Source organism: Dermacentor andersoni, chromosome 6 (assembly GCF_023375885.2).
Source record: "Dermacentor andersoni chromosome 6, qqDerAnde1_hic_scaffold, whole genome shotgun sequence".
NCBI lineage: Eukaryota > Metazoa > Arthropoda > Arachnida > Ixodida > Ixodidae > Dermacentor > Dermacentor andersoni.
In genome coordinates this window covers 54,303,836-54,331,034 of record NC_092819.1, presented here as the reverse complement: position 1 = coordinate 54,331,034, position 27,199 = coordinate 54,303,836, and the positions used below count along the sequence as shown (strand labels likewise).

At 44.5% G+C, this 27,199-nt stretch overlaps 2 protein-coding genes across 6 annotated transcripts in view; one reads left to right on the top strand and one right to left on the bottom strand.

Annotated features, from left to right (window-relative positions):
* LOC126522866 (androgen-induced gene 1 protein-like) overlaps positions 1-5,006 on the top strand; it is a 29,764-nt gene extending 24,758 nt beyond the window's left edge. The window contains exons 6-8 of one of the 2 annotated variants that reach the window (XM_055066599.2): positions 842-997; positions 2,458-2,523; positions 3,570-5,006. In XM_055066599.2, coding sequence (XP_054922574.2) covers positions 842-997; positions 2,458-2,503 — 202 coding nt within the window. In that variant the 3' untranslated portion in view covers positions 2,504-2,523; positions 3,570-5,006. The remainder of the gene's footprint in view (positions 1-841; positions 998-2,457; positions 2,524-3,569) is intronic. The other variant, XM_050171708.3, reaches the window with a different exon arrangement.
* Positions 1-27,199, bottom strand: part of LOC126522864 (uncharacterized) — a 76,261-nt gene that overhangs the window by 12,507 nt on the left and 36,555 nt on the right. For 2 of the 4 annotated variants that reach the window (XM_072288739.1, XM_055066598.2), the window contains 7 exons: positions 26,223-26,600; positions 22,198-22,311; positions 21,361-21,474; positions 12,806-12,953; positions 10,970-11,029; positions 9,563-9,678; positions 5,451-8,845 (listed from right to left, as the gene is read on the bottom strand). In XM_072288739.1, the coding sequence (XP_072144840.1) occupies positions 8,663-8,845; positions 9,563-9,678; positions 10,970-11,029; positions 12,806-12,953; positions 21,361-21,474; positions 22,198-22,311; positions 26,223-26,600 (1,113 nt within the window). In that variant the 3' untranslated portion in view covers positions 5,451-8,662. Of the gene's footprint in view, positions 1-5,450; positions 8,846-9,562; positions 9,679-10,969; positions 11,030-12,805; positions 12,954-21,360; positions 21,475-22,197; positions 22,312-26,222; positions 26,601-27,199 lie in introns of those variants that run through there. The other 2 variants (XM_072288737.1, XM_072288738.1) reach the window with 1 other exon arrangement.

Sequence of the window (27,199 nt, the reverse complement as noted above, 5' to 3'; positions counted from 1 at the left end):
GTGCCGAGATTTGACCGCACATCACAAAACTCTATGGCGATTTAGATTGACTTATGGTGTTCCAGTGTGGCATCCCTCATAATCCAAAGGTTGATTCAGGACATGAAGCTTCCCTAGTTATGCACTTGTACTTCTTTCTTTTCACAAGCCACTTTCAAAATGGCTCTGACCAGGAAGTTAACATCACGTTAGCCAGTTTTCATTCCTGCCGGTTGGCTTTGAATGGCTTGGCACGGTAACTCTCCGAAGAGACCACATTCGCATGCGTAATGCTCTCTGCAGGCCCATTTCAGGCATCGTAATTTTGCATTTCAAGCGTTGCTTCCCCAGAAAATGCAACTGTATCGCCCAGGCTGCAGCTACCGCATATAAGTGAGCAACTACTTCCAAAGAGTCTCAAAATGCAACAAACAAATTTTGCACATTCTGCCGCTGGTCCAAAAGTTAAGGCTCGATTCCTTCCTGCAGCAGCCCGTAAGGTACAACTTCTGGAAATGGTCTTGTATAAAGAGATTCTGGTGGACTTCTTGGGGAGAGTTCAGCAGGTTTAAGTTGACGACAGTCTTGCAGCTTCAGTTGCATTCAAAATAGTGCACCAAAGTGTGGCTTATTTTGCTTAGCCAATGTTTTGCATTTTATTGGCTACAATTGCGAGATGTGCGGTGCGTGCCTCGCATTTAGGCTACTTTAAACAGTTATGAAGCCAATGACACCAGTGATGCCCTAGAAAGGAGCTCACAGCTATTCTTTGTTGGCGTGCGCATTTATGCATAACTTAAAAGGCGTGGGCACATTCTGTTAGCTCACATCACAAAACTTTTTGGGCAATTACTCTTTGCAGGATCGTGTACCTCGGAATGGTGCATGACCTCTGGGTGTATCCAGTCCTCGAGTACATGTCCCCAGCCCTGCTGCCGTTCTTCATCGGCTGCTGCTCGGCAGCCGTATTTGGCGTGTACATTATTGGAGAAAAAATCAACTACCTGTTCTGGCGTAGGTATACGAACGTCTTTGACCGCAAGAAAGTCGCATGCGCATTGACTCGCCACATCTGTCATTGGCACGCCAAGAGTGGTTGCACCGAAACGTCATTTTAGCAGTTTCGTGATAGGCTTACCTAAACAAATCAGAATGGTTCAGTGTTGTGAAAATAGCGCTAACTGCTACAGGGTTAATGTTGGGCTTGTGTGTGTGTTTCAATCATTCCAAAGTTAAAATTTTCTCTTTTCAGTAATATTATTTATCATAGAGTTGTAGAAACTTGGAATGCTTTTCCCCTCCTCTTATTTTCCGTGATTCAATTATAGACAATTATGTATTGCATAAGTGTCATTGTTTTCCAGCACTGATTGCACATTCTCTTTTCTGAAGGTGATGTGCGAATTCAGTAAAAGGAAATATAAGTTAAGGTAGCGTTCTTAGATTTACAGTCGACGACAAGGTACCATATAGGTCTAGTTTCTATGCACAAATGCACCTTCTTTCTTAATCTAATGCACAAATTCATTAAAATAGCATTCTTAGAAAGATTGGTGAACTTATAAACAAGTGTCTGGAACATTGTTCAGCTATTACTTTTTTCAGACAGCGCATTTTTCCCCTATGCTGCAAGCTGTTTCCCAGGGCAATCCCCTTTCCCCTTCCCCAGTGCATAGTAGCCTACCACACTCAGCCTGGTTAACCTCTCTGCCTTCCCCTTATGACACTCTTTCTTTCTCTCTCTCTCTCTCTGGCACAAAGCACACTGCGACAAGAACAGTACCTGCCAACCTGTGAAAATTAAAATTCATAGAACAGTCGCACACAAAGGGAGGAAGGTGAGGGCAAGGGCAAGGGAGCAACACACATCGTGTGGGATACACACCCGCATCATTTACGATAATATGCATTTAAACACGGCACAAAGAGAGCAGCCAGCTCGGCACAGCAGTGGTTTCGAAGCAATGCTGCGTTTTTAAATCGCGATGACTTTTTCAGTTTAGGAAGTAGTCTGAATAAAATTGCTCTAAGTAGTCCTCTTGTTTAGTGCCTTGCATTGCCACAAAACAGTGAAGTGGTTCAGGCACCATTGCAATTTTTTTCTCGCGTCATGCTCGCCCCATCCCTCAACACTGTTAAAACTTTTGCAAACAGTGTGGATTTTTCGTAGTACTTGATGCAACATTTGTAAAATCATAAAACAAGCCCAAATTCATAATCATTACAACAAATTTGGGAGAGTTAGCAGGTATGGAGAACTACGTAATTGTTTTGACAAGGTTGCAGTTTAAACGCATGTGTCACGGGGAAGCAGTGGCATTCTAGTTTAAGATATTTGTTCGCCTAACATTACAACGGCACTGAATAAACGTTGACTGGAGGATGTACTTTTATCACATAAACAGTGCACTTTTCACTGCAAAAACTACAGGAAGCGCAGGAATTTAACCCAACTACCACTTTGTTGTTCCTTTCCAGCCACCATACCCGCGGCGAGGTACGAGCAGAGTCGATCGGAGTCTGAACATGCAGACTGATGTTACGGTGAGTATCAGCACCCAAGCTACTGTGAAATTTTTGTTAAAGGAACACTTAAGTCAAGCTAAAATGACAAGACTGATTAGTCCAATGTGTTCAAATCATCACTTTTACCGAGAATGAAGTCTTTGTAGCGAAAGAATGAGGCCAGCGTAAGATAAACATTGGCAACTTTCAAAAAAATGCAATATCTGTGCGTATGACACGACACGAACGGTTTGTAACTAATAAAGGTTAGTCAACCACAATAAAAACATTAGCTGCACTGCATTCCAGCGCAATGTAGAAAGACAGCTTGGCCAATTTTATTTGATTTTTCATTTACCTCGTACTGTCAATGCTTTGAATAAGAGTGTGGCGCACCATCTATTTTTCAAGTTCCACAAGCGCATCTGCCATCACAGCATGAAATGCTGTTAGGACAGTTGACATTTTTATTTTATTATATTGCATTGAGTGAACATTCAAGCCCCTTTAAAAAATCTTGGCATCAGAATGGCATAAATAATTTACTGTAACACTACTCATTTCTATGAACCAGCTTTAGTTTTTGTACCCACTAGGTGGGTGCATCAGGATGTCATGACAACTCATTTCCTGCAATTAGTGTAGCTGCCACACGCGAGTGCAGCAAGAAAGGTCTGCAGCACTTGTATATTTTTTGTAAATGAGCAACAATGTCATAACCAGCCTTATTGCTACACAACATCAGTAAATATGCTGTGTTACGACAGTATGATAATGTCAATGACGCCAGGTCCAGCATTTCGAGACCAACTTTATTAACAAGTTCACTAGTGCACCGTGTGACAGAGAGTCTACGACTTAGAAATTACATTTCAGTACTTCTTAAAGTTATTCTGGCCTATTCACAATATGTGGCAAAAGTAATAGCTAGCCTAGAATGTTTGTTTCTCTACCATCAGTTTGACTGAAATAATAGCTTTGCAGACTCGTTTGATTGTGATCTGTGTTCGGAAGCATTGCATCCCACATAGATCCTTTTTTCCTGCTTCATTCGCTGAAGCATCATTTCTTTCTGATCTTTTCAGGTGCAGCGTGAAGAAATCGTCTTATCTAGTCTAATAGCCCTCGTTGAAAAATTGCACAGAAATTGTCACTTTACTTAGCAGTTGTTATTGCGTGGCTAGTGAGTGAAAAGATAGCAATGTTGCATGACGATGTTGTGCGAAATGCAATATTGATGTACATGCAGCATATAAGAGATGAAACAGGCTGTCAAATTAAGCTTCGTATATACTCAGAGAAAAAAAACGCACTGTCAATTGACAGTGGTTCATGCAATTTTTACAGTTTTTGATGTTAGTGGCAGGCGAAATTCATTGTGACCATGCCAGTAGCAGACCAGCCTGTACTAGTCATTATGTCATTAAAACGCGTTTTAGCTTGCTGTAATGGCTTTTTTCCTAGGGTGCGACCATTACTGAATGGGCACATTTGAGTGCCCCCCATATTTCACACCAAAGAAATCAAATTGTTGTCAATTCGTGAAACCTCTTGTCTTGAGCGAAGGGGTAGAATGTCGCTATCACGTGCAGTATTGCCCGTGGTTCATGCTAATGCAACACAGTTGATACCAGATATATCGAACAGTTGTGAAATTCTTTTGAAAATCCCAACAGTCTGCCTGGCTCGCTGCCTGTGTATGTCAGTCGGCCATTTAAGCAGAATATTGCAATGCCCAGACACACAGCCAAACATGTTCATGTGCAATTCGCAGTACAAGTGTGCTGATGGCAGCACAGCGCATATCCATGCAGGCTAGTTCGCTTCTACGGTGTGTCCTTCTCTTGAATAAAAACACGCAACAAGCACTCCAGCGCACGCACAGTGCGCTGCGGTTTCACGTCCGGGGTTTTGGGTTAGTGGTAGACCATTCCGCACCGCGAGCGATTTGCAGTGGTCACGAGAAAAAAAATCAGTAAACTTTTGTCCACTCAATACGGCCTTGGAGAAGCAAATCGATAAGTTCCTGCTTTTGACAGTCTAGGGAAACTGTTCGAAATGCGCAGAGATCTCAGATAAGCTTTAGATAAACATGTTTTGCATTTCAAATTATCCGTGTACCAATCTGCATTGTGATCTCCTTCGAGTTCGATATATCCGGGGGCGACTGTACTTTCTTTACCATACGTGAAACTTGATCCGTAGATTTTACTTATTGTGATGTTTGCTTTTTTTTTTACTTTTCTATTGATATTCTTACGGTGATGTAATGTGGGGCATGTTAAGTGTGTAGTGCTACGTAGTTCTCTTTTTATTTGTTTTGGCATGGCTATTTAGATATATGGGTAATACAGGTATGTGGTTAACGTTTTCCTGACCATTTCCCACCAGACGGGCATGTTAGAACGTGGTACTGCCATATTTTACATGGGGATACCCAGCTGTACAATGCTGTCTCCTCTGAAAGCATTTGCATGCAATCTCTGATGCCTTTTTGAGAGAATAAAATGTTCATATGTTAAGCGTTCCGAGTGAATGTGACCTTCCTTACTGATGAGTTGCTTGCTAAGCCGACCCAGCCATTTGTTAACTTTGCATCTACAGCTAGTAGACATATGCCCCCACTAGCTGTACATATATCTAGCATACTATTGGGCTGTACTGTGAAAAACAAATGATTAAAGCAAACACACAAAAGCACACAATGTGTGTGCCATGTCCAACACATGCAGGCATGTTTTACCTACTAGCTGTAGGTTATGTATGTGTGTGTTCATGGATTCTTCTTTTTTCATTTACGTGAAGTGTCATCAGGCTTTTCCAGGCTGCTGCTAGTTTATCATAAAGGTGTGTTGTTTTCAGTTCAGCTACGCTCTTCGCTGTTCACCTCCTTCAATTTCATGCCCGAGTGTATAAATGTCTAAGGATTACGAGGTTTCTAAATATGACATCCTCAGTCACACAGATTTCAAGGCAGCAGTTAAAAGAGTATTTTTAATGTAAAGTTTGCGCCAGGTTTCACACTTAACTCACAGAGGCAAGCAGCTTCTTGCCCATCTTCGATGAGGGAAGCACACTGGCTGCCCGACAAGTGCAAGTTTGCAATGCCAAGTTGTCAACTTCAGCATAACAGGGAAGTGTTGCATTGATGGCACCAACGTTGTACGTGGCAGTGATGCAAAGCTACACAACTTTCGAGATAACAGAAGTAGGCCTCTGTTTTTTTATAAATATGTCGTACAATATGGCTGCCCTATCCGGGATTGTACAAACAACCTAACTGCACCTAACTGGAAGCAACAAAGCGTTGTTCTGAACTGAGGAAAGCTTAAAACGGAGGTGTTAGTTTGTGATAAAATTGGCAAAATACCAAGCTATAGCAGTGGCAAGTGCAGTGTTCTGATCTGTGCCCAGGGCTTGGCGATATCAAAGCACACAACAATATGTCGTGTTCCTTGTAAGATGACTGTACAGAAATGATGCGTACAGTCTTGCCTGCACCAGATAATCACAGTTCTTCACAAAATAACCACAAGACCTCAGGAAATAAATTTAAGCTACAAACGAAATGCCAGACCAGCATCTGGAAGCAGAAGAAGCCTGCAAGGAGCATATCTGTGCTCGCACTTATAAACGTGAACTACCTATGCTATCTCAGTGGAATGTTTCCCGGCATGGCACTGCGTAACAAAGTATGTACACCCGTGAGCAAAATTATATGGACCACGTGAGCACTTGCCAAGTAGCATTATGCACCACCTTTTCGTACGCTGCCAGCAGTCAAAAGTGGTGCTCGAACGCCGGAGCGCATGCACATTCCATCATAGCTGCGGGCCTGTCATGTTGCTTTCCTTGTCGACTAAACATTCTACGGGCAGCCGCCTGTGCCGCTTCCTCTGCTCTATCATATCTGCACCGCTGTTTCAGTGAATGGGTGCGAAAGAGCTGGCTCGCGCATCCCTCTTGCATTACATTTCTTTGGTTAATGCACGGCCAAGAGAGTTCTCTCGCGTCTTTTTGACGACTCTGGCAGAATGCTTGCTTCATCCTGCAGCGACGTGTTAGTGGAAGCAGTTACAATATTTGCTGCCGAAATGCTGCTGCTACTTTCATAGACTAAAGTGTTGATACACTGCTGCAATCCTTCTGCATGACAAAGGAAACAGATTGTAAAACTGTGCTTGAACAAGCAGCAGCAAATATTGGAAGCGCTTCTGATATCTGAATTATATAAGGCTGCAGTGCTGCAGTAAGAAGCAAAGCATTCTGCACAAGTCATCAACAGGTGCAAGAGCATGCAGTAGCTGCGCAATAACTGAAGAAACACAATGCGTGATGGACGCGCGAGCCAGCTCTACGGCAGTCACTCAGTGAAACAGCGGCGCAGATGTGCCGAAAAAGCAACAAGACATGCCGGTAGATATGACGAGATGCGCATGCACTCGTCTTGATAACAGGCACCGCAACAGAAGATAGAGCGTTAATGCAGTTTCACATGCACTACCATGGTGCGTATACTTTTACAGCGAAGCTGTTTACCCCCAGCCCCCGTATGCAAACCCAGCATGCGTTCCCAGAGGTGGTACACTGGGTGGCTTGCATCCGTATCAAGGACACAGCATGTGAACAGGAATGCACGTGGTGTCGACCATTTGTAGGAGATGGGGAAACAGTGTGACGCCGACGCTGCAGCAACGAGGACAGGTTGGGGGAGAGGGGAAAATAGTGCGGCAACGCCACCTGTGCACGTGGTCTGCGCTTTTGTGGTTACAACGTCATGCCTGTTGGAGGTGCCAGCGTGGCTGCAGCAGCGGTTGCAGGGGTTGCAGCAGATGCATGAGAGGTGCGGTGACCGCGGCGGCGCTTGTGTCGGCATAGTGTGGTGCTGTATGAAAAATATTTACAATTTCGTAATGTATGCAGCCCGTGTATGCAGCCTAAACAGCTTCACCGGTAATCCGTTCCTGTATGAATGTTGTGGCCCCACGAATTTTTGCTCACGTGTGTACCTAACGCTGCACACATAGGTCCACATTGCTTTTGTTGCCAACTGTACAGTCGGCGTCACCATTGTGCAGATCGCAGGAACGGCAGCCTCCAGGGCGCTCAGGAGCCAGCCAGCAACGTCTATCGGTAGTTATCGGGCCCAAACATGCCCAGCAGCTCGCGTTAGACGTTGCTGGCTGGCTCCTGAGTGCCCTGGAGGCCACCGTTCTAGCACTCTACGCAAGGGTGACGCCGATTGTACATCAGTGTTTCACAATCAAGACAGCAACAATTCCCATTAGAAATCACAGCTAACTTTGTCAGGTGAAATGCACTGCAGTGGTCATATTGTGATCACATCAATCAAATCATTACTTACACACAACAGTGAAGGCAGCTTGACACACAAAAACGACAATGAATGAGTGAATTATCACAGTCACTTCCAAGTTGTACTCTACACTGGCTGTTTCTTAGGTTCTACAATGTTCACTTATTTCCACAGAACAATGAAAATAAGGATGGTAAATGAGTAGCAATAACTTCAAGTGCTCTGAAGTCAAGACGCACTCTCTTTGGCCAGCCAAAGAGGGTTTTTACGATTATAACGGAAAACGCACGTTGACTAGACACTTTCAGCATTCAACACTGTCGGGAGAGATTGCAAGTTCATCAAGGCTAAAACAAACAAAGCATGTTTCAGGTGCTATGATGCTGCCAACAGACAGGTGGTCGGCCAGCAAAAAGGGCACATGGGGGGAAAAAAAATATCTGTGGTGTACGAAAACAGCGTGTTGATGCTTTTGTTCATATGTGATGACTTAGTTTTTGGCCACTGTTATCTCAAGGTACAGGGGTGTCATTCTAGACATTGTCAAATTCTACCATGTTGGCATTTCCAGCCACCGGAGAAGCCACAGAAGCTCTGTGAGCCAATGAGAACAGACAAGATGGCATATTCTGAAATGCGACAGAATTTGACCCCCAGCTAGGTTCGTACACCACTATGATTTATAAAGTGATGCGCAACCATAGATTGATCTGTCTGCGCAGATCACAAGCTTGACACCGTGGGCATCGTGGTGTCAACAATTTGAGCATTTGATGGTTGTGCACCCTATGCACCGAACTAGAATGGCCACACCAGCCTCATGCCATGCATCCCGAAATCGAAGACTCCATGACCAGGAGTCTAATACATGAGATCTATGTCCTGCTGTGGCATCATCATGGACAGTTGACAAGCAGGACCTTGGAAGTAATTTCGACCAATGATGCCCTTCTTCTGGAGACAGAGCATGGCTGCTTGTGCTTTGGCATGCTTCTTGTTGGCACTGTACTCTTGCGGCTGATACTCGACGCCGTTCACTTTCACCTGGAAATAGGATAGATCGGATGTCCGCTTTTTTTTTGTTGTTGTTGCAAGAGAAGCAAAATTCACAGAGGAGATGGCCAGCATTTTGCACTTTTCCAGAACTTTCCTTCCTTGCAGAAAGCACCTGACATTGACACTTCTAAATTAAGGGGCCACTAATGGACCAATTTCACCACAGGTTGCATCGTTCAGCTGCTATTGCAAATGCGAGCTGCCAACAGCTGGTGCCCTTAGTGGGCAAGTGCAGTGCGACTAGAACAGCGAAGCAATAGTACTAATGGTTAAGCCATTATACTTGAAGGATTTGAAACATCTTTGCGGCAGTAGATTCATACAGCAACGTCCTTTAACACAAGACACAAGGAAGGAGACGGGACAGAGCGCCAGTTGTCCAGCTCTGTCCCGCCAGCTCTGTCCCGTCTCCTTCCTTGTGTCTTGTGTGTGTTCGCACCTAGTACCCAAGATGAATTGTGACCGACTCGCCCAACAGGACGTACTTTTAAGTCCTTTAACAGAGAAATTTTTTCTTACTAATGGTAGAATGCATTTCTGGATCCCTTTAACGTCAGTAAAGGCAGTTTTACGTTTTGTCTCTCACGGATGCCCGGCTTCTGCAGCCACGAATCGAATCTGCAGTCATTTTTCCAACGGCAGCTGGCGGTCAAGCCAATGTGACAAGAGGTAACCCTACAAGTCGCACTCTCGCACTGAGCTTGCCTTGAATAAGAAGGTTTTCTTGTGGTCGGGTCCACTTTCACCAACCAGAGTGAACTCAGGCGGGCCCCATCGCGACTTGATGCAGAGCTCAGTCAGGGCTGACACAGGGTGCTTGCCTGCAGGTCAATGCCAACAGATAGGGTACAGACCACAAGTGCCGTTACTTGCTTTTTCCTCTTTTTTTTAAAGGGACACTTAATAGAAAATCCAATTAACTTGAACTGGCAAAGTATTCTTTCGAGGCTATTTTTGTTAGTTTTGCAGCAATAGGTTGATTACTACAGGAAAAAAATGAGGGTTGAAGTTCACTTCCTGAATTTCACACGGAAACCCAAGCACCGGTACGGCTGTGATGTCAAAAATTTCGAAGTGCTTTCTTGCATTTGGGCTGTTTTCACTCAGTAAAGAATACTGAAACTTACTGAGTTTGTCTGTCTCCTTTATAATACAATGTAGCCCATCCGTACCAATAAGAACTTTACTAGGCCTAGGTAGACATCATCAAAATCCATGATGTCATGACGCGCTGATGCAAGAACATGAAGATGGCAACACCAGTCTTCTGTTCCTTAGGTCTTTCTTCTTTTTTTTGGCTAACTAAGCCTCTTCTTAGGGTAAGGATGGCTTTTTCAGCCATTGTAGAAAGGCAGTTCACTGATAACACTAAAAATATCTATATTTAGTGTCCCTTTAAATGCTTATAGTTTCACTCAAACATACCAGCGGAATATATGGCATTAGTGTTTATGACGGCTTCCGTAATGACACTTCAACCAGCATGGAAGTAATAAGAAGTGCAAGCACTCACTCAGTTTGGCTAATAGCTTAGCGTGATTTGCAACAACTGCGTAGACTTTTTTTTTTTTTTTTTTTTTGCTTGCTGCAAGGCTGTCTGAGTGCATTACCAAATGGTTTTATGTTATAAGCAGCAAAGCTTATCTACAGAAAAAAAACCTAAATGTTCTAAAGCACTAAGAAGTTGTAATATTGAAAGTTTGTTGCTTCAAGATGCTGCTTATCTGCTCCAGGTCTGCTTATGCGGTGAGGGGATCATTGCAAGAAAGGACGTATAATTAACGCAAAACACATAAAATTCTGCAAAACGCTGTGTGAAAGTAACGTGAAATGACCAAGTGTGGAGAAAAAAAAAGGAAGTGAAATGAGCAGAAAAAATACCAAAGGCGGCCAAGCTGGAGAAGTTAACGCGTATACGTAGTGCAGCACGTGGAAGGTAACAAATGCCAGTCCAAAGCTTTCACACGTCCCATCCTTTCTGCAGTAGTTCAATTATCGTAGCGCCAGTTTTCACTGGTGAGTTTTGCGTGAAACTCTACGCAGCTCTGACGGCAGCGACAGCTGGCCTTCGTGTGACTCTGCCAAAGCACTGCTCATCAGATTTTTTCCTACCTCCCAAATCCTGGTGCTCAGGCACAAGAGGGCGTTTTGTCTCTAGCTCCGACACCAGACCTGTAGGAAATGAAAGAGCAGGGCGAAGGTCAGAGCCTCCCTCAGTGCATTAAAGGAAAAACTTTTCAGTACACTTGAATATGAAAACTACAATGCCATTATACTAATAAGGCTAGTTATTTTCAAAAGAAGAACTGCAGGGACCAGAAAAAGACAAAAATAAAAGTATCGCACAGCAGCAATGATGTTTTGCTGCAGTAGCATAAATGCAAAAAGAGAAAACAAGTAAAAGCTTGCTTAGTAAAAGCTGAGCATATGACAAGGACCGGTGGCCTCTCTTCAGATCTCTGGATAGCGTGCTGACACAATGCATTGTCTTTTGAATAACACAGCAACGTGCACATACCTAGACACCCGTTTGTTTAGTCATTTATTTCACAATACCCCTAAAGACCCTCAAAAGGTTATTACAAAGGGGGGGGGGGGGGATACAGGAAGAAAAGGAAGTGAGGTGAACTACCTTATAAGGAAGCTACAAGAATACGCAAAATTAGATGATAAAACCGAATGCACAAATGAAACAGATTGACAAGTGAGTAAAAAAAAAAAAAGGTGCAAATGGGCAGAATTGCAACATATTAAAAGCAAGCGAAGAATAAAATTTAAATTACAAATAGAAATACGTGCTCATGAGAGACAATAAGTATGTCATTATAGCACAAAAATAAACTCACAAAAGTACAGGAAAAGAGGTAGAAAATGTGGCCTTACTAGCAATTCAGGCGATCGTTCGAATATAACAGTAAACAAGTAAATAATAAACCAGTATGTAAACAAGCAGTGAAGGTGTAGGAGTGGTTGGAAAGATGAGAAATCTTTTCGTGTAGCAACGTGCGATGACAGGTTGTTCCATTCAATTAGTGTTTGGGGGATGAAAAAATTGGCATAAAGTCATGAATAAAAAGGTATATGTTTTATATTAAAAGAATTATCTGTACGGGGAAAGAAGGCTGTAGGTGGTTCAAAGATCTGGTTAACGTAAGGGCAAGGATTAAATCCGCTAACCAGCAAAAGGCAAGTGATTCAGCAGCGATGTGATAAGTCGTCAAGCTGAGCACAATCTTCTGGTGCAGGAATGCTAGCATATGGTGAATAATCCGAATAAATGAAGCAGAGCACATGGTTTTGTAGCGATTCAATATCGTGAACGAGATAACTTTGGGAAGTTACCATTCAATTTTCTCTCCTTTGCACACATGCATTTTGTGAAATACTGGTTGATGTGCACGGTCCCTCATGATTCTTGCACCATGCAAGTTTTGTAGACGAGGGGTAAGCTAAATGGTATGAATAACATGGCAGTGAGTGTTTGAGGGGCTATCATCCGAAGCTTGCCATCCGAGGTGATGCAGAGCAAGCTTTCCGAGCAGTTTAATTCAGAAGATCGAAGGTGCAAAATAGGACATTTTTTTGTCCACTACTGTAGGTAGTACTTATTTTTAACCATAATAATGATAAATTGACTGATTGGTCAATTGAGTGGCTGTAATTAAGCTAGACATGGTGGCATGTACTCAAGCTATCGCAGCTGGGAGTGGCTGGAAATACTTTCGAAATGAGATCATGTGCAACAGCAAAGAGTTGGCGCTCTGCCTTCTTTTGAATAATGACCCCTGCCGGTACTGGTGGTTCACAAAAGCAAGCGCACTTGCACATTTTTATAAAAAGGGCCTATCGGAAAGCTCTGGAGCAGTTTTTCTCCTGCAGTGTGCCCTGTGGCAACATATGAAGGCAAGAAGCTCAGGCTTTATACATGAACGAATGCGGCTTTCGTACCTCTCTTGTCAGTCTTGATGCTGGGTAGCAGAGGCTCTAAAGCACCCTCCTTGTTCTTGCCGAGGCCTTCCCCAGGTGTCCACCCCATCTTGCGCAACAAGTGCATGCCTATGCCCTCAGTCACTGGTGCAGCTTTCATGAACTGGTCCTGGGCACGGGCAGCGACAGTGATCATATTAAGACCATATTGCTTTATAAGAAAAAAACTAAAGGAGGCTAGTGTCTGAGCAGTGCCAAAGACAGGAACAGAGGAGACAAAATCATGACTTAATGCAGCATTTTCAAGGGGCTAACAGCTTGCTGTATTCTTCACCAGATCCATTATAGCACATGCCAAGATAGGGGTGTATTACAAGGTGCCTGAAAATATGCGTACTAACATTACAAAGCAACATTAACATTAACAAGGCAAGCAGTGGCTACTGTGCTAGCAGTAGTGTTGCTGCTACCAATGATACGAATGTGGCACCTATGTGCTTAGCTTATCAAAGCAACTTGCTTGTCTTGTACAGAGTATCGCATAACTAGGAGAGCCAGGTGTACAGACATGATTGTTCCAGTTAAACAGCTGGCTGATCTCTCCTCAAACTTCACGCAGACGTAGCATTTCGCAGTTGGTTCAGCTTAACCCCTTAGTGCATGGATAGAAATAGAACAGTTTTACGAAGATGTTGAATTAGTGATACGAAAAGTGCAAACTCGGTATGCTGTAGTCATGGGTGACTTCAATGCAAAAGTGGGGAAAAAGCAGGCTGGTGAACTAGCGATTGGCAACTACGACGTGGACTCTAGGAACACTCGAGGAGAGAGGTTGGCAGTTTTTGCGAAAAGGACTAAGCTGCTAATAATGAACACCTTCTTCAGGAAGCGTCGGAACAAAAAGTGGACCTGGAAAAGCCCTAATGGTAAAACAAAAAAACTGATTTCATACTTTCTGCCAATTCCAGCACAGTGCAGGATGTAGAAGTGACAGGTAGGGTAAAGTGATCAAATAAAGAGAAAATCAGACATCCACCCGTTCGTAGCAAATGCTACAAAGGAATCCCATACAGGTTCCTCGAAAGAAAAGCCTCGCAGTTGAAGAAAAATTTTTCCTGGTCTGGGGCTCAAACCCGGGACCACCGCCTTTCTGGGGCAGCTGCTCTACCATCTGAGCTAACAAGGCGGCTAGCAGATGGCAGGGCGATGTCGAATTTGTCAACAACTCGAAGCAAAGGCAAGAGTTTGACGTAATAGTTCTGCGGAAACCCGCAAGGTGGAAGAAGGGCAGTGATCATAGGTTGGTAAGGGCGAGGATTCACCTCAATTTGAAGAGAAAAAGGGTAAAATTGGCCAAGTAGAAACAGGCCATAGACACAGTAAGGGTAAAAGCAGACCAATTCAGGTTGGCGTTTCAAACAAATTTGCAGCCTTAGAATAGAGGCATGAAGATGACATAGAGGCAATGAATGAAACCATAACTAGGCTGGCTTCAGAAGCAGCACGTGGTGGGAGGTAAGGCACCAATGCAACCAGTAGGTAAGCTCTCCCAAGTAACAAAGGACTTAATAAAGAAATGACAAAGAATGAATGTGTCGAACTGAAGAGATGAGCATAACTGTCAAAGATAGTCAACAAGGAGAAAATAGAGACATTGGAAATTATAACGTGAGAAAGACTGACAAAGCAGTAAAAAATGGACGCAGCCTGAAAACAATGAGAAGGGAATTAGGCATCGGACAAACCAAGATGTATGCACTGAAAGATAAGCAGGATAATATCATCAGCAATCTCGAAGAGGTAGTAAAAGCAGCAGAAGAATTCTATACTGACGTGTACAGTACCCAAAGATACCTCCATTCAAAGTAATAATGAACAGGTTAGAGAGGCTTCTTCTATAGCTAGCGATGAAGTTAGAAGGGCCTTGCAAGACATGAAACAGGGAAAAGCAGCAGCAGAAGATGGACTACCAGTTGATTTAATCAAAGATGGTGGAGACATAATGCTTGAAAAAATATCGGCCCTTTATACGAACTGCCTATCGACTTCAAGGGTCCTAGAGAATTGGAAGAATGCCAATATTATACTAATCCACAAAAAGGGAGACGTTAAAGAATTGAAAAGTTATAGGCCCATTAGCTTACTTCCAATATTATATAAAATATTCACCGAGATAATCTCCAATAGAATAAGAGCAACACTGGACTTCAGTCAACTAAGGGAACAGGCAGGTTTCAGGAAGGGATACTCTACAATGGATCACATCCACGTCATCAATCAGGTAATCGAGAAATCCACAGTATAGAATCAGCCTCTCTATATGGCTTTCATAGATTACGAAAAGGCATTTGATTCAGTCGAGATACCAGCAGCCATAGAGGCATTACGTAAGCAAGGAGTGCAGGACACTTACGTAAATATCTTGGAATATATCTACAGATTCCACAGCTACCTTAATTCTCCACAAGTAGGAAGATACCTACAAAGGGGTCAGACAAGTCAGACAAATCTCTCCAATGCTATTCAACGCATGCTTGGAAGACGTATTCAAGCTATTAAACTGGGAAAGCTTAGGAGTCAGGATCAATGGCGAATATCTCAGCAACCTTAGATTTGCAGGTGACATTGTTCTGTTCGGCGACACTGAGGATGAGTTACAAGAAATGATTGGGGACCTGAACAGAGAGAATATGAGTGGGGTTGAAAATCAATAGGCAGAAGACAAAGATAATGATCAATAGCCGGGCAAGGGAACAAAAGTTCAGGATCGCCAGTCAGCCTCTACAGTCTGTGAAGGAGTACGTTTAGCTAGGTCAATCACTCACAGGGGACCTTGATCATGAGAAGGAAATCTAAAGAACAAAAATGGGTTGGAGCACATTCGGCAGACATTGTCAGGTCCTGACTGGAAGCTTACCATCATCATTAAAGATAAAGGTGTACAATCAATGCATTCTACCGGTACTGACATATGGGGGAAGAAACTTGGAAACTGACAAAGAAGCTCAAAAACAAGTAAAGGACCGTGCAAAGAGCGATGGAATGAAGAATGTTGGGCATAACGTTAAGAGACGGGAAGAGAGCGGTGTGGATCAGAGAGCAAACAGGGATAGCCAATATTCTAATTGACATCAAGAGAAAGAAATGGAGCTGGGCAGGTTATGTAATGCGTCAGATAACCGGTGGACCATTAGGGTTACAGAATGAGTACCAAGAGAAGGGAAGCGCAGTCGAGGACGGCAGAAGACTAGGTGGGGTGATAAAATTAAGAAATTCGCAGGCGAAAGTTGGGATCGGTTGGCGCAAGACAGAGGTAATTGGAGATCGCAGGGAGAGGCCTTTGTCCTGCAGTGGACATAAGATAGGAGGAGGAGGAGGAAGATGAAGAAGTGGGAGAAGGAGGAGGAGGAGAAAAAGAAGAAATTAGACACTCTGTTCACATCAGAAATGTCCAAAAAAACTTTCCAAATTTTGTGAGTGCAAATTGCCACACTATCCCCCTGTTACGGTATTTAGCGATACAAAAAGACGTCTGAATTGGAGAAAAGCTGTAAAGAAATATTGCAACCATTGAAAAACTTGAAACATTGGTGTAATGAATGGAGCGTATTTCTTGCAGCTCGATTTATGGAAAGTTCTTTCCAATTTTTATGGCATGGTTGGTTGATATTATAGCATTAACATTTAAGCCACATCCATTAGTGCGCTTATTTTTACAGGGATTTTTGTTTTGTGTAGGCTTTAGAAGCTTGACGCAAGCAGAAAGAATACCTTCTTTCTGTTCCTCCAAGAGGTGTTTGATGCTGCTCGTGTTTAGCTCTTGGAACATGGCTGGCCCCACACCGTGTCTAACATAAATACAGCAGGAATCTTCATTTTCTGATATATCCATCACAACAATGGTGCTAGTCAACGGTATAACCAATAAAAATGTTACGCAATGTCATGAAATGTATTTATTCACAACAAATATCTGCTCTCATTCACAAAACAAGCCACGACTGCGAGCTGTATCATATATGATAAAGCAGTTAATTCTTGCCTAACTGAGCTGCCAGAACCTCTTTCTCATTTTAAATGTAAGAGTAGATTAAAAAAGAGAAAGCAAACCCCAAGCTATTCTTCGTCTGCGCTACTTTCAAGTGGACGAATATTGAAAAAGTCGCAGTTTCACTCGAAAGGCTAAGCATTGATTGCGATAGCAAACCATTAGACAGCTATACGAAGCAAGGTTAGTCATATTATCAGGTGCATAAACTGCTATAAACATTCGCTTACTAACTAAATGAACAAGCATGTCATCAAGCACATACAGGCAAACAGAAGCACATCTCACTCAATAACCGCGGACACTCACTGTCAGAACGCTGGCGAGATGAAGAGTGGTAGCAGCAAGCGAATTCCCTTTTGTGTCGCCTTCCTGCTTCAACACAAACTAGGCATGCAAGCGCACAGCGCACACGAAATCATCAGCTATCTCAGGTCTACTGGCCTTTGAACCCAAAGCAGACTGGCTCCAATATAAGACACGCACAGCCACACTCGGCCACCGCAGCTGGAGTATAAGAGGAGGAGGAGGAGGAACTTTATTATTGCAGAAACCGTTGCGCAATTCATTCCTGGGTGGTTCCCTCTGACAGGGCTCCACTGGCGATCGCCGTTCGCCGGGCCTGGTCGAGGGTCGCCAGTTGGCTTCCCAGGTCCAGTTCGGAGAGTCTTGCCTCCCAAGACTATGTAGTGAGTGTGTGTGCTTTGACTCGTGGCAAAATTGCATCGCCCGAATGGTCGGTGCATTCGTGTCTTATGTGCGTGAGTGTTGCCGTGTGGTTATTACACCAGGGACATGTCCGGGACGTATAACTGTCTGGGGAGATTGCGTGTAGACAAGACAAGTGTGGGTATGTGTTAGTTTGCAGGCGGCGCCAGTCCCTTGCATGGAGTTTATTGAGAGCTTTGTGTGGGGGAGCGTATTCTGTTCTTCAGAGACGTTGGTCCTGTAGTATTTGTTGACTTGTTAATAACTCGTGGGCCGCTGGTCGGTCTGTAGAAGAGGAGACGCAGACTAACATGCCCCCTTTCAGCCACCCCTCCTCCTATTGTATGTACATCTTCCCGCTGGCCCCCTTGCACACGTGAGAAAATGGCACGCACCCTTCCAGTCTTCCTCACTTGCAAGCGTGAGAAGACACCACAGTATCAAGCCACCATCCTTCTTGGCTTGCCCTCGCAAGCTTTCGATCACACCTACAGCACGTTATCGCACTTGGACTTTACATGGAACATCACTGTGTCTATATAATAGTCGGTATCGCAATAGTAACCTGTTTGCTTATCAACTTTTTATGCATTGTATGATGAGCTACGAGCATACATACTTCAAGAGAAAATTAACTAAAAAATTATTTAGAGATCAAGCAGGTATGAGTTTCATTGCTAGAGATGGAACAGATTCCACGTAAACACACAATCTCTTTTGAATTGATAATATTAAGCAGTCGTCGTGTGCGTACGATATATGATAGTCGATGTGGTAAGGAATTAAAGGGGTCCTGAAACGATTTTGATGATTTTGTACAAATGTACTGAGTGGTTAGGGTAGGTCCATCTGATCATTAAGTGACTTAAGCACTCCACTTCAAAAGTGTAATTTATTATAAGGTTTCACAAATGCGCATCGCTACTAATCACAACAGAACATCACAACACACACTGCTTGGATAGCTCTTGCGGGGGATCGACAGCCAGGCGGCTAGCGGAGAGGCTTCGTGCGCTGGCTCCAGGACAAGCGGAAGTAGACAACACGACGTTACATCACGACACAGAGCCAGTGAAGGAGGAGCCTAGCCCCGATCACTCAGCGAGCAAGTTGAGAGGAGAAAACGGGCTAGGGAGGAGGGTAACTCGTAACCATCCATAGCTCTCTATATACAAGATGCCCCACTTAAATTGTGGCACAAATGCTTTACCAAAGCCGCACCCGATGCATCTACAAAATTTGTTCAAACCGTTTCAGGGACCCTTTAATACCATGCTTTCAAACGTTACTTGCCTACTTGGTTCATAACAAAACCAAAGCACACGTCGTCTGTGGCAATGCCATTAAAAATGGTTGATTTTATTACAACAGAACAGCAGCACCATTTGTTACCACCATGGTGAAACACTTCTTTCACCACAGTGGTGGCACATGGCACCACCATTCTCGTTGTGCCAAAATCAACCTTTTGCTTTTTGGCGACATTGCAAATGGTTGGCACTTCAGCTTTATTATGAACCAAAGGGAGGCAAGTAATGCTCACAAATTCGGCGTGAAACTGAACCCACTGCAAAATGCTACTGCTGGGAGAAATTAAGAATTGAAATCAGCCTGGAGTTCGTCTGGAAGAGCTGTGTATAATCAGTACTCCGAAATATACAACTATCAGTACCACACCAACTTTTGCTGCTGTAGCGGTTGCTTCCAGAACATCATTCACAGAAATAGCAAAACATGAAACAGTGTTTTTTTGGGCTAGTTAGAGCATAACGGCAGGCTCAGCCAGCATAAATTTGCCTGAAGACAACAGACAAGAAAGGGACGAGAATACCGCTGACTGATACCTGAATTTTAATAAACAGAACCAGGACTTGTATATAGATCTCTTGCATAATGTAGATGACACTGCGCACACATTGGTTTCCTGCCACCATTGTAAAGGGCAGACATGCAGGCAAGCGCAGGACTTTCATAGGAAATTTGTTGACCGTGCGGGCTCTGCTACAGGTCTTACCGAGTTTGCTGCAGTGCTCTGACATACACATGGCGTGTTCACTGCATAATGTGTCGCTGCGAAGACAAATTTGGTTTTGTGTAGCAGAATAGGTAGAATATATTTCGGCATGGTCCCACGCTTTCGCTATGAAGGCTTTGTCGATTACATCATTGCAAAAGTGCCGACGGGAAGAAGTGTTGACTGCAGCAGCTGCAACTTTCGTCCAGTCTTGTGTTACCAATTCCATCAAAGCAAATTACACAAGAAACGAAGAGTGTAGTGATTTGACATGTACTGGTGTTGCAACACAGCGCCGCCACCTAACACAGCCAAAGTGGCCTCACAAGCACTGGAGCATTCAGTCACATAATCGAATCAGCTTGTCGCAGTGACCACAGCCAGTCATATCATAGGGGAACTTAGACCTTTTTTAAATTATATCATCCTTGGCTCAAAAAACATGATTGCTGTTGCCTACATGGCTTTAGGCAAGCGATGCGCAGCTCACGGTGGCGCTGTAGCTCAAGAATGTGAAAAAAAAGGGTAACTAGCCATGTGCATGCTGAACATATTCCTTTCAGCTGCACTTAAGTCTTACAATTATTGCAAAATACAAGGAACGGTCAGCACAGCCTGTAGCAGAGCCTGGGCAACCCGCAAACTTCCTACGTACGTCCTGCACTCACCCGTGCACCTACCCTTCATGATGGTGGTGGAAACCCAACGTAGAGACAGGGTTACCAGCACTGCGCAATTAGTCTATGGCAGTGCAAAGAAAGGCAAACAAAACACAAAAACTAACTTGCAAATCTAAATGACACTGCTACATACAGTGGAGAAAGATAATTTTTTTTTATCGGACAGGGCAATTGACGGCACGCTGAGGTAGGAGCTGCCTCTCTTGCATAAAGCTGCGGCCTCTATGACGCCAATGGGCATCTATCTCAGTCTTTCGCTGAAGACACGTATCCGTTCAAAGAAGATGCCACAACCACAGCTATGGCAATGGGCTGGCAGGTGGCCTATCCCCCCCAAAAGATTTGTTATCTTTCTCCCGCATATATAGCAGTGTCACTTATATCCACAAGTTCATTTGAAGTGCCGCTCTTACGTGCCCTTTCCTGTGGCGAGCGTTAGCGCAAGCAAGCGAACGAGCACAGCGAAAGATGGAAGCGAACGCGGAGGGGGATGAAAGGCACGAGGAAGAAACTGGAAGAGGAGGGTGCAGCGGAACCATGAAGCGGAAAGCAGAGGAGGAGAGTATGGTGAAAAGGTGAGAAGAAAAGCATAGTACAGCAACGATGGCTACGAGATGGTGCCAGAATAGGGCGCGTCATCTGGAAGGACTGTCGGTGGCAGCTGCTGTGAATCTCATCCACGCGTAACCCACATGCTGGCTCCTGCGATCTGCAGTTTAGCAAGGCAGCTGTGCTACATTTCTCTCCATTTTCAACGTGCTGCACTATACAGACTTCCTGCGCCGCCTAATACATTGTAAAATGAACACACACATAGAGCTCGTTCAAATTTCGCATTAGGGAGTATCATAATGGTCGGTGATTTCTTTTGTTTTATTTGCCATTCTTAGCACCACTATACAAGTCCTGCTCCTGTTCAATAAAATTCAGACAGTCAGCAGTATTCTTGTTCCTTTCTTTCTGTCTTCATGGAAAGTTATGCAAGCAAAACCTGTCGGCAGCAATGCATGGACTCTGCAGCAGTTAATAGTGCAGCAGTTGGCAAGAATTTCTGGTCAAATTTCCAGAAATTATCCATCTGTAGTGCTGATGGGTTGCTACAGTCCACGTACACGTCAGTACGTACCTTTTTAACCCAAGCTGGAGTAGGCCCGGAGAGCTCATCAGGAGTGAGGGGCTTGAAGTCTATCGAGCCTGTGTATTGGCCCGGCTCTTGTTTTGATGCTATCCAAGCCTGGAACTGTTCACAGAAGTGTAGCCAACTTAGCCCTGATGCATGGAAGTAGCTCGGGAGCAGAAGCTTTGCAGAAGCACTTCCCAAGCATGAGCTATGCAGACGCAATGCTTCCACAACACGTGGCACTTTACCTTTTAAAACTCTCCCCCAACTGGTTGAATCTGTCAGGCCACTGCAATGTTTTATTTTTTGCTTGTTCAAGAGCTCGAATTGGTGCCATGAACCCACAAGATTTGCAAGAATGTGTAATGCTTTCCCGTATCTGAATACCCTTTCTATTCTAGGAAATGGGGAGGAGGCTTTTAACCTCATTAAAGAAATGTATATTCATAAGAGATCAGAGCAGGAACACACATACATCTCTACCACAAACATCGAAGTTGCTGCTCCATCTTCTCAAAATAAGTAGGCTGCATGAAGTTATATTCAGTTTCAGTTCACAAGGTGCTACCATACTTAGATATTGTGTATTCATATAGTGACCCAAACCAAGCAGCCATGGCTAGGCTCTTTGCTTCTAATGCTTCAGGCAAGTCAATGCAATAAGCCCCCCAGCCTCTGTTGCTTAACCATGTTCCGTGACAGCTGTGCACCCTTTATTGCAATGTGAGGGGAAACGCTGTTACCTCTACAAAAAATAACCAAGCCGAACAGGTGTCTGCATACACGCAGTTGGAAAATGCTCTGCAAACGAGATGAGTTACACTCCAGGCCTGTGACACCTACCTCCTTGTGGCAGTCGTGGTAAACTTTCATAGCTTCCAGATCCATCGGGTTCTCCTTGAGGGCTTTCATCGCTTCAATACGACGGCTCATTATGGTTGCAATGTCAAGGCTATCCTGAGGCGGAGATGGAGGGGGGGCACACGCACACTTTGCTTTCTCTCTCTCTCTCATACAACCTCACTCTCTCCACTGCTGTGCATCCAGTGGCGTCAGAACAGGCAGATTGAGGGAAACCACAACTCACCCCTATAAGAAGTGTAGGCAAGTTCCCCCAGGCATATTTGAACTTAACACAATGGCTAGGCTTGGGACTTTTGAGCTCGGCATCTGGCCATTGCACCAAGAACATCACATGCCACCATCATCATCATCATCATCATCATCATCATCATCCCCAGACACTAATGCCAAGCAAACAGTGTAACATGACAGTGCAAGCACCTGGTGTAGCAAATAGTAATGTGCAGTGATGTGCATTGGTTAAGCGAATGGTTCTCAGACTTCTAGCGGCCGCTGAAATTTAATCATTTTATGGGGGTGAGGAGGATGTCCTTACTGTAACCTAATGTCATCTGTATAAGATAGAATCTCAATCTCGCTTAAACTTGCAGAATATGGGTCCTAGGGCACCCCGATGCCTAAAGATGTCAGTTTTCCCATTATGCTGAACTTCAAATCTAATTACGTGGCTTAATGCCCTAATGCAACACGGAGGTTGTAGGTGATGCCATAGCAAGGGGGGCTCCAGATTAATTTCGATCACCTGAGGCTCTCAGTAATGAGCACTTAAATCAAAGTACATGTGGTGATTCTCGTTGCCACCACCGCCACGTGGCTATGCCAGAGTTTCTGCCGCCTCGCCACTTCGCCCATTGAGGCGCTGCGTCCACAACTGTGCACTGCACCTTTTTTTTTTTTTTTGGTCTCGACATGAGCAGCCGATAAGAGCGCTGTTGGATTGGCTTTGGATGCCTTGCCAGGCAGCGAAGAAGACATAAGCCTGCCTATGCAAGAGACCAGCCAGATCTGCTGTACACTTTACGATCCATACCTGCAGCTACCGCTTTCCTTCAGCACCGTCCTGCTGCATATCATCATCAACAGCCTATTTTTTATATCCACTGCAGGACGAAGGCCTCTCCCAGCAAAACACGCCCATTGTGCTTGCTACAATTTCAGTGAAAGAATAAACCAGTTTATTGCACTCTATGTTGGCGTTCGCCACTTCGTAATCTCTCATACACAGGCGTCTGCATTCCGGCCCCATTGGAATGTGACCACTATAGCCACTTATCAAACCCACAACAACCTGTTGCTCAGCAGCAGAACGCTGTAGCTACCGAGTTACCCCATCGAGTTTGCTTAGCTTCAAGGCAACCCCGTTTGTGGAACATTGGGTCTAGCCACATTCAGTATTCGGAATGATGGATTCTCTTGGTGGAATTTTGGGTGTCCAGGCTGTTACGCACACTTCCGAGTGTGTTTTTTTTTTCCCGCCATTGTGATGAGCTAATTTGGAACAGCCACTGACAAACATTTGGAGCAGCATTGTCAAGTAAAACTGACAGTAAGATCAGTCACATCTGAATCAGTTGAGAACATAGGACACAGCAGTTATCCCAAGCGGTGGTGACAACTGTGAGAACAACTTTCCATGCTTCCATAATTCTTTTTTTTTTTTTACATTTTATAACGGTGCAATTTCTGCCATCAATGTAGGTATGCTTGCAATTTATGTTATTAAAGCCTAAATGTACAGAATATATTGAATAAGTTTCTCATAAGCATTTAAATTCCAGAAAATCTTGTATATGCAAGACTACCAGCACTTGTTTTTCTTGTCTTGGTGAAACATAAAAGTTTTATGTCACAGGTTTTGCAACTATTACATTTTAAACACAAAAAATGCAGCGGACCTGACGAGTCACAAACACAGCAAGCACAGCATATTCGAGAATATCCAAGCGCAATAGAAGTCACAAAGTGAGCGAAGAGACAGAAGTCCAGAAGCATTTGTGTGCCACTCTTTCCTTCGTCCAGTACTCTATTATGCTTGGCCATCCTTGAACATGTCTAATCGATAAGGCTGAAATCTCTACGCTTGTGCATGCACAAGTTACAACTTCCGAAACATATCAGAGATTAGGCAGGAAATTATCAGCCCTAGTATGCAGTGAACTATTATTGTGTAACTTTTGTTTAATCTATTTTGACATGAACAAGTGCAAGATTTCCCAACATAGGGGTGCAGGCATTCGTGAATGGAAATGTAGTGATATTTGTGAATTGTGAACAGTATTTATCACACTGCCATGCCATCCCAGCAAACTTGCTGGATGGTAGCAGCAATCGAGAGGACAATAAACTCTGCTCCGCATATGCATGGTCGCAACAATCAGCAACGTTAGGACAGTAACACTATAATAAAACCACTATTTACAATGCTGGTCGAAAGTGACATTTCAGATCCTTTGTTCACTTTTTCAATGGACAATAGCCCTTGATATCACATCTCTGCAATGGTCCCCAACAAAGCCCTTGAAGATATCTCCTGGGGGGACCTTATGTGTGCCATTGCTAAATTTTGAGGAACACTGGCTTAGGCCTTGGGGAAACACATTAATGCTACATTGTGAACTACAGTTGCATTATTACGCAGAACATGCAGCTACAAGAAGTCGCCACACGAAAATCAATAAAATTCATACAATGCTTTCAGTTTAATCGTTGGACTCTGACACAGTCTACATTTATTCTGGGTGCCACTCACTACACCACAATGTTGCAGGTGCCATCTCCCCCCCCCCCCCCCCTCACACACCACTTAAAGAAACCAGCCTTAACTGACGATGATAATGATGTTCCAACGCCACTGCATCCAGTCACACATGCGCACTGCCACACATCGGTAAGTACAGCTCAAAAGGGCACGCCAATCAAAAGCAAAACTGCTGCCATGCCGGCACCTAAAGAGCTGCACCTACCAGCAGGCTTTGCTATAATTGACTGCTGTCGGAAGAGGGATCCTTAGCAGCAAACACGAGACATGCTCCTTTGAAAAAAGAATAGCACAACTTGGGAGTGGCAGACGAGAAAAAGTAAAGTTAGCAGCAACTGCTGGCAACAGGTTCTTTGCAATTGCTGGTTGCAAAATGTCAGAAATAAGTTTAAGCAGAAACTATTCTTTTCTTTTTTTCTTTGTAGCTTGACAAGAGCCCTCCAGCCTCTTTCCAACTGAAAACAGCTGGCATCGCACACCATAGTAGTGACATCATAGTTTACCGTCATCGCCCTTTGAAGACTAATGTCACTCTGTTGAACATGTCATTAAATACACGAGAATTAAGAGAAACTATTTTGTTGCGTATGGTGTCACAAGCACAAAACAACACTTGAACTTTTTCATACCACAGGAAAGTTAAATCCTATTTGTATGTCTGTAGGCCTGCTGGCAGACATTTGCAGCTGATATGTGTCCCTTTGCAGACAGAGTGGTGACACTCATTGCCTCGTCAGAGCCAGACAACTAATTAGTTATTTATGTACCTATATGACAAAAAAAACACACACACATTTACAACAAAATTTTCGCCCTCGCCCCCACTTAGTGTACGCTTCTGTCTGTTCACTTGCATTCAGCACAAGGACTTTACTAATAAGCAATCATCTTTGGAAGCAGTAGCAAACTGCAGCCGTTCCAAAATCACTTTTTTAACCCAACTAGCATGCAAAGACTAGTAAAAACAGGCAAGACAATACACAGACGTCCCAGCAGCCAGAATGGCATGGCGATGACTACGTCAACAGGCCAGCTGCTTCTCTCCCAATGCCAGGCCATGTTTGGCAAACAACCAAGCCCAACCAGCCCTTCTTCCCTTTCCTGCCCTACCACCAGACAAGTGCACTCCCACCAGCCTGTTGGGAGTGGTGCCAGCCTCTCCATCAGTCAAGCCGTACCAACGACAGACAACCACTTGCCCAACACAACGTCACACGGGACAACTGAGCAGCGGAGGGGACCCTACCGGCGCAGGGTCTGGCGGCTCCATCACCGTCGAGGAAATCACTGCCGACGAGACGGGCAGCGGAACATCCTCCATCTGAAACACAGGCGGAGTGGCAACAGTGGGCAGCGGGGAAAAGGTATCAGTGGTGGGTGAGGGGGAAGGAGGGGGCATGAGGGCAAGCGGGGAGGAGGTGCCTCCCTCCTTTGGCGGGGCAGCACGACTCTTGGCAGCCGCAGCCCGAGCGGCCTTGGGGGCCGGCTCCGTCTTCTCCACGGGCACCCACTCGAGCTCTTTCACGCGGTGCTGGTTGCCGCTCGAGACGGGAAACTGTTTGTGCAGGTGAGCAGCATCGGCCACCTTCTCGGCGAGCGTCTTCACGGGGAGGTTGGTGGCATTCTGTGGAGGAAAGCGCGTGCTTAGCCCCAAGCGCCGAGGAGAGGGGTCTCGGAGGAGGCTGCAAGGGGCGCAGGAAGAGTAGTATGGCAAGGAAAGAAACAGGGGAGCACTACGTGTCTTTCGCAAGTGTTTGTGAGCTCGCAGGAGCAATAAAGAAAGGCCACAAATTGTCAGAGCACAAGTTTATTAAACACATGCAGAGGAGGCAAAGCACAAAACATCGTTCTGCAGCCAGTACACAAAGCGAGAGAGTCGAGAATCAGAAATTAGGTGCAACCGCCCTTAAAACACGGGCTCGATCAATGACTCCCGAAGTGCATTGATGCGGTGGGCCGTTTGAAGGTATGTGGTGGCAAGTCAGTGACGCTGTACAGCAACAAAGCAACCGTAGAATACAAGTTGTTTGTCCAGTAGACTCTTGAGAAGCAATCCCTCTTCTCACCCATTTCTCAGATCTTTAGACCTTTCGTAACCCAAGCATAGTGTTGACACATGAAGTATGCTGCCATCATTTCAGTTCACTAATGAAGCCAAAATGGAGAGCCCTTAATGTAACTGAGAACAAACGCTGATGCAGTGATGCAGATAGCAAAAGTAAC